At 33.6% G+C, this 11,425-nt stretch overlaps 1 protein-coding gene and 1 long non-coding RNA gene across 2 annotated transcripts; one reads left to right on the forward strand and one right to left on the reverse strand.

Annotated features, from left to right (window-relative positions):
* Positions 1-1,581: 1,581 nt before the first annotated feature.
* Positions 1,582-8,350, reverse strand: LOC140035648 (ribonucleases P/MRP protein subunit POP1-like). The gene is made up of 5 exons (XM_072076957.1): positions 8,095-8,350; positions 2,216-2,727; positions 2,016-2,112; positions 1,767-1,874; positions 1,582-1,683 (listed from the first exon to the last, which is right to left on the reverse strand). Exons 2-5 carry the CDS (start codon positions 2,623-2,625, stop codon positions 1,582-1,584), a joined length of 717 nt encoding a protein of 238 aa, XP_071933058.1. The 5' UTR covers positions 2,626-2,727; positions 8,095-8,350.
* Positions 8,351-10,158: 1,808 nt separating this feature from the next.
* LOC140035323 (uncharacterized) lies at positions 10,159-11,191 on the forward strand. The gene is made up of 2 exons (XR_011839427.1): positions 10,159-10,280; positions 11,040-11,191. It is a non-coding gene; the product is annotated as an uncharacterized lncRNA (long non-coding RNA).
* The last annotated feature ends 234 nt before the right edge of the window (positions 11,192-11,425 follow it).

An 11,425-nucleotide genomic window follows, 5' to 3' on the forward strand; every position in this document is an offset into this window, starting at 1 on the left:
TAATTTTTTACACAACATGGAAATGGAAAAAAAATCACTCTTTTTTCTTTGACGGGTAGCGGCTTGAGATAATCTTTAAGCATTATGAATCAGAACTTTCTTATCGCATTATCTTTGTATTAGATCTATCGGATTACATTCTAACCAATCATTATAATCAGTTTTGATGAATTCCTAATTAAATTAATAAAAATAGGGTAAGGCAATAAAGAGGCGTGGAAATAAACTTTAAATTGTGAAACATCATCCAGGAACCAAAAAGACTTGCAAGAACAAAATTTGGACAAAAAGAATCCGAATGCACACAAAAAAAAAAAACTACTGTACTATGAATGGATCATCCGGTATCGTTTGGAATTGCAAGAATTTTGAAGCCGTTTCACTTCAATCCGACGCCGGCTCCGGCTTGGAGAGCCTCTGATCTAGCGTTGAATCCAGCATTGGCCAACAACAAGATTTTTTACTGTCTTCTCATTTTCTTGATATTTTTTTCCTTTTCGGTTTCAGATGTTTTTCGCCTATAAATAGGTGTCATTAGGACTTGTCTTAGTAGACTTTTAATTAATCATTATTCAACTGTTGTTGGTTTATTGTAATTTTCTTGAATGTTTTCAAAGGTTTACCTTGATTCTTTTGAATCGTTCTTGAGTAGTGATTAAAACACACTTTGAGTTCAACTTTTTTTTTATTTTTGTTAGAATAAATAAAGTAGAAAATACTCCAAGTAATTTATTATTACGATCGATTCTGCGTGCCTGCAGGAATTCTTCGATCAGGAACTAAGTAAACAACTACAAACAACCAAGCTTCTTTAACGTTTCAAACAAATAACACAAAGCAAAAAAAAAAAAAAGAAAAACTTAGAAAACAAACCTTTTGCTGAATAACAAATTAAAAGAAATTCATAACAAAAGAAGAGAAAGCCAAACGATTCTGGAAAAAGTACGATGAATCTTTTCAACCTATTTGACAAATCAACCAATTGAAAAGCATTCAAACTACGACTTTTTGCAAAAGAAATAACAATATATTATAGAAACAATTTTAGTTTGTCACATAAATGAATCACAAATTTTGTAGGAACCAAAATTTTTTGCATTTAAAATCATAAAAGTGAAAAGGGAAAATCAACTCAGAAACCCAAAACGTGCACAATTGATGAAACCTGAATACCAAAAAGTAATGAGGAACGAGACACAATCAAAAGCCTGAAGATAACTAATTTTAGAGCACAATTAGAGGCTAGTGTTCATATAATCGCGTCAAAGCAACTGCATTTGACAAATTATAAGTCCAATGATGAAATTAGTAACCTTATTCAAGATATATGCAGTAAAGCTAGGTTTAGAGAATAAATTCAGCCTCACATACAGGGTAAAAAAAACAAGGGAGAAATTAACAGGTTAAATAGTGCAATTCTAGTTACAACCATATATAGATTATTTGTAGATGTATATGTAAATCTATTCTTTGTAAACCAAAAAATACCCAAAAAAGAGCAATAATCTTGATACGAACGCCACCAACCTTGTGACAAAACCACTAAAAGACAAGCCCCAAATTTTCAAGGTTTCAAGAATTTCAAGATTTGAAAAGTTTGAGAGTCAAAATTGGATTTTGTGGTCGCCACATGTAGGTCACCGGAGCAACTGGTTGAGCAAATACAGTCCCAACATGATGAAGCTGCCAATACACACGCAAAAGTCAAACATCAACGTGTATTACAATTTTGATAGGTAGCTAAATAAATCAAGACAGTAACCTACCATAGCACTACCATATGTGACACCAGCAACTATAAGCTGGGATGTCTGACCAGAATTTTCTAATGGAGAAGGGACCATTACTTGACTTAGAATCAACAATAAGAGGTCCTGAAAGCATGAAACAGTAATGTCATGTATAGCATATAACTTACTTTTGTTTTTTGGTAGCAGCACCTATGAAATTGGTTTGACAGTATAGAAGCATTTCAAACTAGATGTTTGCAAGGTAGAACATGAAGAAATGCCTGCCTCTGGACCCTCCAGCTGAACAGCACTATAGTAACTTGAGTCGTGCACAAGCATTCCTTGCTTTGACTTCTTGAGGAGAGCCCTTGAACCTTTACCTCTGCCTCAGGAAATATATACATCAGTAATAGATATATAAATGAAAAAAAATATCATAGTTAGCATTCATGATTGGTTGGAGTCAGAAATAAAGAAGTGACTACCTGCCATGGAGGCCGAGAGGAAGGAAAAATCCCCAGAGTTTAGACATGGTGAAGCGCTTAGCATGCCAAACATGTGTTGATAATCTCTTGGTCCCATCTCCAGATGTAGAAAAGCCAGTCAGAGGATTCCTTTTTAGATGAATTCTCCGACGGATACGACGAGGGAGCCTCTTCTCGTCTGTCTCCGAAAGCCCATTATTACTATTATCATAACAGAACCTTTTCTTTAGGTGGCTAGTGGTTCTCCTCCTCTTGTTTCTCTGGGAACGAAAATCATTATGGAGACGAGTACCGACAATTGAATGAAGGGAGTGCAATTCACTAGCTCGTGATTCGGCCAATTTCTGCACATTGAGGGTTCGAGGTGGAGCTGCTGTAGATGCCTGATGCTTGCTCCAATCAGTAACCATCCTCTTCCCAAATGAGTTTTTAGGGTTAATTACACTTTATCACTGGAACTTGACCTTAGGTAAAATTTGCCCTCTTAAACTCAGGACATATACACTTTATCACTGCGATGACAAGTCAAACATTAGAGTTAATTTTTTTCATCCAAAATTCAATGAAAGAACATTGCGTCATTAAAAAATGGCTGTATGGGCAATTTTTAAGCTATAGATGGGAATATAGAGTGCTTTATTGGAGGTACTAGATTGGGCTAGCCGTGCACTGCTCACGGCATAGACCTATATATTATTCAGAGTCAAAAGTGTAAACCATCAACCTAACTGAGGCAGTCAATTCTATAATTGAAAGCTTTACACAAGAAGATAATAAAGCAATACATTACACATTAAAATGCCAAAGTCATATGTAATAATGTAGCATGACATTTTAAAATGCTAAGTCATGTGTAAGTGCTCAAGTAGAACACATCTCATATTGCTGATCATTTAAGTAATTCCTAACCTGATTGCGTTATTGCAATAGTACTTATAGCACTTCTAGTTAAAATATTGCTCCATGTATTATGATCCATTGAATTTATTTTACTTCAGATGCAAAAGATAATTGGTCAGATATGCTATCAAAAGAGGTTCTTCATATAGTCAAAAATAATTTTTCAAAAAATGCAATCATTCAATTCGTTAACAAAAATAAGTTAAAATATTTGATTCTTCAGTTCTCTTTATCCTTATTTGCAGGGCTTGCTTGTACACTATCACTGGTCTCGATTATGCAGAGGTGGTCTTAGTTGATTTGATAGGGAGCCTTTGCTTTTGGGTTGGTGAGTTAGCTGCAGCAGTGGTGGACTGATTTCCTGTGTCCTCTTCAAATTGCCAGTACCACTTTTTTGTTGCAGAATGAACTTAAAGCTTGCCCTCATCTAAGTTGTTTTTTTTTTGTACTCCACATAGAATATAATAATATATCAGTTCACAAGTACACGGTAGGGACGTTATAAGTCGAATGACTGTTATAAATCATAGTGAATACAACAAACCTTTGGTAATTATAAAAGCTGTTCAAACATCGACTATTTCTTCTTGGGAAGTTGGAGCAATTGGTTGAATCCTCATAAGCTTTCTTTCATCTCAACCAATTCGTTGACTTCATCTTTATAATTACCATTGAAGTCTTTACATAAAAATCTCAATATGTAATATACATATTTTGTTGTCTTAAAAAATTGCAATCAATCTAGCTGCATTTACCACTCAATTAGCATCATTTCATCTTGCAATGAAAAATTAAGCAGCAGGCATAAATAGATCCTTGTTGTATATGACTTTTGGACCAGTGGCGATAATTTTTGTAATATTTTGTCCATTAAATGTTCATTTTAAAATAGAAACTACTTTTGATCTAAAAAACATAAAATGAAATTCCAAAGAAGCCAATCACTAAGACAATCAGTTGGTCAATGTTAAAGAGTACTAACCGATTAACAGGCATTTAGTCATACAATGTAAAACTACCACAGCTTAGCTAAGCGTGTCCTCTTGCAATAATTTGGACCAACACTGTCCCATTTTTTGTTCCATTATTGGCATCAAGCACTTAATACTTTATGTCATGACATTTTACCTAGAATTTGATAAAGAAAATTGCCTTATTAGATTAATGTATCCTATGTCACAATCTATCATAACTGAAGTAAGTTCTTGGACCTTTGGAGGTACTAGATTGTGCTGGCTGTGGACTGCTCACGGCACAGACCTATATATTAGTTTCTATCTGTTTGGGAATCAAAAGTGTAAAAAATCAACCTAACTGAGTCAGTCAATTCTATAATTGAAAGCTTTAAACAAGAAGATAATAAAGCAATACATTACACATTAAAATGCCAAAGTCATATGTAATAATGTAGCATGACATTTTAAAATGCTAAGTCATGTGTAAGTGCTCAAGTAGAACACATCTCATATTGCTGATCATTTAAGTAATTCCTAACCTGATTGCGTTATTGCAATAGTACTTATAGCACTTCTAGTTAAAATATTGCTCCATGTATTATAATCCATGGAATTTATTTTACTTCAGATGAAAAGATAATAGATCAAATATGCTACCAATAGAGGTTTTTCATATAGCCAAAAGTAACTTTTCAAACAATGCAATCATTCAATTCGTTAACAAAAATAAGTTAAAATATTTGATTCTTCAGTTCTCTTTATCCTTATCTGCAGGTCTTGCTTGCACACTATCACTTCAATTTACATCAATGTAATTAAATGAAAATAGTGGAATTAGACATCTCTATCCAATATGGGAATGAATTAATGAAATCTGAACTAAAATCTCAAAAACCCATCGTCTTCTTCTATACAAAAATTTGTCCTTTTTCTTTTGGATAGTGTCATTAAATTGGCCATGTGCATGTTTGGCAACTTGTTAGGATTTTGAGTTAGAGAAGCAAAATTAAAACTCACTTTGACGTATTTGAGGTCATTTTTGTAGCGTGCTCATTCATCAAAAGTTACTTGATATTCACACCATATTTCTTTGAAACAACTCAAACAGATAAGGAGGATAATGAGTACCCTAAAAACTCAACAAATTTTTAGAGAAAATTGCACATAAATCACAACAAATGAAACCAAATAGAGCAATGAAGTTGATGGTCCTATAATTACAAGAATTTTGGTAAAGCTTATTAATTCAAAAGAATCACATTTAATTTCTCTCATTTTACAAAAACGCGAAAAGAGATGTAGGAATAGGTTACAGATTATCACTAATCCAGCAGAATTTTTCGACAACAAAATCAGAGAAAATAGGACTCTCTTTTTTTCACATACGTACTTGTCCGTTATAGCAAGCGAGATATCTTAATGCAAAAACAAAATTTTTGCCATTTATTTTTGTTCCTGGGTTCTGATCTGTTGGAGCACCCGAACTTGTCTAGGACCCATTTTCTAGAAATAGCAATACCATATGTGCTAATCTCGGAAGCAAGCATGAGACCATTTAGCGATTTAATGACGTTCTAGAATCCTTCCTGATACAACAAAGGGCACTAATAAATTGCTAATTTAGATACACGAATAGCATCTATGACATATTCTCTCGATTACCACAAATAAAACTGCAATTCTGCTGCAGAACAACTGATTATAGGATTAACAAACTGCTGTGATAATTTTCACTCTACTCAATATGCACCCTTCCCTACCTTTTTCTCTACCAATTTCTCTACTAGTTTCCCAACCATAAGGTGGTTGGGCAAATATTCTTGTCCTTGGAAGCTAAGAGTAAAACTCAAAGATCCTTTCCCAAAAAAAGTTTTGGTCTGAAGGAGTCTGTGCATGGTGATTCCTAGGGTCTAACAAATGGTCAAATTTCTCTGCGTGTTCAGTAGTTTCTATTATTAGGTCTTAAACATTTTCTCTTTCCTTTGTCACTCGAAATTTCCAGATTGTCATCATTTTCGGCCTTTTTTAGTTATCTATAACGTTAGGTAAGTTGTTCAAGTCATTCTTATAGGGAAAGGGAAAGTTCCTAAAAGTTCTAAAGTTCTACAAATACTTACTTTTCCAATTTAGGATATGGAAATAGGAGTTTTAGAATATGGAAATAGGAGTTTCAGGTATCTTTTTACTTCATAAATACTTCTGTTTCTATGTCATTCTTAGCAGAGAATTTGACGAATAAGATTGAGTTTTGGTTTATTAGCTGTATTGTTCTTCTTTCTCATAGCTTCTCTACATCTTCCCCTCTTTTCTTACCATGATAATGTTCATAAACCCAAAACAGTCTCTAGATCCTTGATCTTCTGCTCGCACTAGTAGGCAAGATCTCACCCATCTTGTCCCACATCAATTTTGGAGACATACCATTTGGCGGTGCTCTGAAGCCAACTTTGTTGATATTTCATGCTACTGATGATTGACATCTAGATATATAACTACATATTTGACTTGCACACTCCTAATGCCTGACATTCCTGGAATCTGTAATTCTGGAGTTTACAATCAGTTTTGTTTGACATGTGTGTTTTTTTATATCATAAGCACTTAAATCACACTTCGTCCTCTTCATTTTTGTAGTAATCTACTTCACTATGTTATAATGCAGCATAAAACTGTTGAAATTTTCACATTTAGCTAAAGCACAAAGGACAATTCGAGGTATCATATACTCCCCTGACATAGATTTCCTAAATGATTTGCTACACTTGCATTGTACATACTATATCGGCAATGCTACAGTTCATCAGCCATATACACTTGCATTGTACATACTATATCGGCAATGCTACAGTTTATCAGCCATATACACTTGCATTGCACATATCGGCAATTCTACAGTTGATCAGATTATGGCTGAGAAGTTCAATTTTGCCACATAGCGCTGTTTTTCTATACTGGATGCAGTATCAACAACCAAAATGAAGATCAACTGGCTATTGTACTACTACTGTATGGTGTGTTACGTGCAAAGAGAAGCTTCCTGCAGAAGACCTCCAAAGTTACAAATAACTTCATCATCTACCAGTCATCAGACTACTTCATCAGGTGAAGAGCAATTCATCATTATCAGAATCCTACATCATCAGGTTGAATTAACAATGTGTCACTATGGTAATAGGACCTGTAAATGTAAATGCCTTTCTATGTATATAATATACAACCATGTGTCTAACATGACCTCTCTATATTCTTCTTTGCCAACTAATTCCTACTAACTCTTCTATGGATATAAAAGCAAAATCTGGGCAAACTTAAGCAAGACATGAGCGCCTAGTCAACTAGTAAATAAACAAAAGATGGTAGAATACAAAGGCAAATAGCTGAAGGGAAAAAATTAGAAAGTTCCCAAAGCATCTAGATCAATTTGCATTGCTCTTTTGTCTTCATCGAAATTATCAATGAAGAGCAAAAAAAAATTAGAAAATCCCCATAGCATCTAAATCAATATGCGTTGCTTCTTTTATCAAGCTGTTGCCTTCATGATTTTCACTAACTTAAAATCAAAGCACATTCTTCTAAGTCCTTATGAATTCACGAGGCGCAAATTGGTGCCTTTATGCCACATTTGCACCTTCTCAACTAATTTTCCTTCCATTCAGATTAGCATGTTGAGTTGTTCGGACTCCTACTCAGCTTTTTTTTTTTTTGCTGCTAAATTTGAGTTTATCCTATGTTTAAGCCATATTCTAGCCAGATATATAGTTCAACCGTGTTCAACCGGATTTAGCAATAGTTTTGGAAAAAGTAACACTTTGTTAAGCTCAAAATTTCCAATGACATCGACACTCCAATAAAATCAAATAGATAAAATTTGTACACAGAATGGGGGAATTTTCAAATAAGGGCGAAAAAAAAAAGAGAAAACAATGGCCACCTAATACGCACAAACATACACAAAGAAGGGAGGCAGAATCCAATGCCAGGAGAAAGAGATAGTGCCGCGAGAGGCAACGGTGGGGCACCAACCTTTTAGCCCGGAGAATTGGTCGCGAATTTGGTGCCGGAGCTGCCGCCGCTGCGAGATTTTAGGTGATCGCTCTACCCAGACGGTGAGACCATGGACCTCAGATTTGCCTGGCTGGCTGTCCGCGCCTCCGGCGGGCTATGGGGGAGACGACGGCAGAAGATGCTCGACAGGCTGAGTGCTTCTAATTTTGAGGGTGATATATGAGGGAAATTCCCTAGTAGGGATGGCAAGAAAAAGTTTGTACTAAAGAGTAAAATAAAAGGGTAACTTTGGATTGAGATTATATTTTCTCTCATGAAAAATAAATTTTTTAATTATATTTTGAAATGGGCTTTAAATGTTATAAAAGGTTCGAGAAAGGGAGGTAAGTGAGATATTTCAAATTTGGTGCCATGTGATACTGTCAAAAACTAGGTTTATGAATTTATTTCAAAGATAAAATTGTATGTCTCTAATTTTCCAGTGGTGGATAAATTGAGTCAATTAAATAATAGAAGTAATAAACAGTAAAACTTCTATAATTAATAATCTTGAGACCATACAAATTTTACTGATTTAAATAAGTATTAATTAATCAATAAAAATTTATTAATTCGTTAAGTGTACTTACAATTCAAAGAAACACTCGTATAATCAACTAAAGTTTATTTATTTTTATAGAATATGAATTATTCTATTAATAAAAGGAGGCTAAAAATCTAAGGAACACAAACCAACCAGTATCTAGGTGATGTACAAGTATAATTTAATTATATTCATGTCTTCAATGTACGTACATAACTAATATTATTTTTTATTAGCATAAGATTAAAAAAACTTAGGAATACTAAATGATAGATATCCGATTCCATTTTTATTAAACACATAGAATGAATTAAATTAATATTATTATTTATATAAATGACGAGGAAGTCTTCCTGTAACAAACAAACATGAAGTCTGCTTTACATATCTCATTATTAAATTATAGCTTTCTATCTAAAAGATATTCATTAAGTCAAGCATGACTGATCAAATGCATAAAACATTATGTGAGTCATCCACTCAAAAACAATTTATTGAATTATAGCTTTCTATCTAAAAGATGTTCATAAGTCAAACATGACTGATTAAATGCGTAAAGCATTATGTGAGTATGGTTGATACGTATATATTTTACGTGTTTTAAGTGTGTTTTATTAGTTAGTCTTAATGTGTTTTAGTCATGTTTTTAGCTAATTAGCTAAGTTTCTAGTGAAAATATACATTTTATGGTTTAAGTGGTAAAAATGGCATTTCTATGAATTGTAATAGCAAAAACTCCATGTTTTTGTAGGTTTAAGGATTCAATCATCAAATGACATGATTTGAGAAGATAATTGGATGATTGATGATGGTTTGAAGCGATAAAAAGAGAATATAAAGTGCAAGAGATGAAATGCAATCAAGAATAAAAGAAGAAAAGTTTTCCAGTTTTGATATTTTGTGGTATTTCGACTATATCTTGAGCTACAAGCATCAGATTGAGTTAATTCTTAACCATTTTGAAACTAAGAGATAGATCTACATTTGGTATGAAGATATCGAAATCCAGTTCAGTCGTTTTCCTAGTCAAAAAATTGAAATACAGAAGTGCAACTCTGTTGTCGAAAGCTGAAATAGAGTTCTGACCAGTCAAGGGTATTTTCATCATTTATTAGTCTACAGGGCTCCAAATGGGATGATTCTTGAGGCATTAGAAAGCTAACTCAAAGGGATACAACTTTTATGTTTTGTACAAGAGATAGTTCGGCCTTCATCATCAGGAAAATAGCAGTTCAAACGGTGCCAAATTCATAGAAGTGAAAACGCGACGTCATGAATACGTGGCTTGAAGTCATGCATTCCTCAATTTCGGCCGCAACTTGCTCTGCAACACGTATTTTGTTCACACAAGCTTTTTGACCCATTTTCCTGTAAGAATATCAGTGGAAACAGCCCAAGACAGCTGCAAAAGAAGCTTTACAACTCATTTCTAACTTGTTTGTGGATTCAAGGCATGATTAAACACTTTGTCTCTTGCATAAATTCTCTCTATAAATAGCAGTCTTTGGAGGACATTTTCATAACTTTGTTTCTACCTTGTATTTTTTTTGGCTCTTTCAGTTACGATTACAGATCAATGTATGTTTTTGCAAGTTCCCCCACTGCCTTTCTTTTGTTGAAGGTTTGAGGTTTTCCTTGCATCATTTTTAGTTGCTAAATTTGTATTTCAAGCAAATGTTGATGGTTACAAGTGCAATTGTGGAACGTCCTTTAGTTAAATTAGCTCTCAATTTTTGTTTAATAAGTTCAAGCAGCATGTAACTTTATAAACATGATAAAAGAATTCCAGGATTGTGTGATTTAGTCAAACTTTCCATTCAAGATTAGCAAAAGATCTCCAATTTGTGACTGAGTTTTTATCAACCAAGCAAATTTCGTTAATCATTAATCTCAAAAGTTGTACATTAACTACATATCGAATTTCTTTTGGGATTTTTCTATAGAGGTTGAAGTGTTTTTTCTTATCAGTTCTGCAATCCTAATCAATTTTGCATTTCTTCTTGTTTAATTTAATTTCCTCTTAGAAGTGTTTTATCTGTTGCCAGCTTTTCTCTATTGAACTTCTTGGTCTGTCCAATTTTTCTCTTTCCCTTTTATGGGTTCTTTACTATTAATAGTTTTTCTAGTGCTTTTGTTATGGATATGTGTTTGATTTGTGCTTTTCTGATCTTTCTTTGAACCAAAATCTGGTTGTTGACAGGAAAAGATAAAATGAAACCCGAAATATGTAATAGAATTTGCTCTCTTGTTTATATATACGCCTGCAAAACAAAAATCAATCTAATAGTCAATGATTTTGCCGCAGTTTTGTCTTTGGCATACAATACTTAAATGCTCTCCCTATACAAGGTTTAATTCTCAATATTCTTGCTCCTTGCAGTCATTGCTATTTGCTATAGGATTGTGACCTACTTCTGCACAGGCGACTGCTGCAAGCTGGTTAAGATTGCTAATGATATTTATTTGGTATGAACATGTAGAACTTTACCCTCTTAACGTTTGGTGTTATTATCAATTTCCCCCTTAACGTTATTTTTTAGTCACTTTACCCCCAAAACTAACGGTCAAATTTAACGGAGTTTGTTAATTAAAGTGAAAAGACATGTTTGACCCTTAAAATTATTATCACTTTACCCCCATAAAATAGTCTCATTATCAATTTACCCTCTAGAGTTATTTTTTAAGCAATTTATCCTACCATTAAACCAACTTAACAAGTTAAAAAACTTTAGAAGAAAATATCTTCCTCTTTGCATAATAAAAATA

The sequence above is a fragment of the Coffea arabica genome, chromosome 2c, assembly GCF_036785885.1.
Source record: "Coffea arabica cultivar ET-39 chromosome 2c, Coffea Arabica ET-39 HiFi, whole genome shotgun sequence".
NCBI lineage: Eukaryota > Viridiplantae > Streptophyta > Magnoliopsida > Gentianales > Rubiaceae > Coffea > Coffea arabica.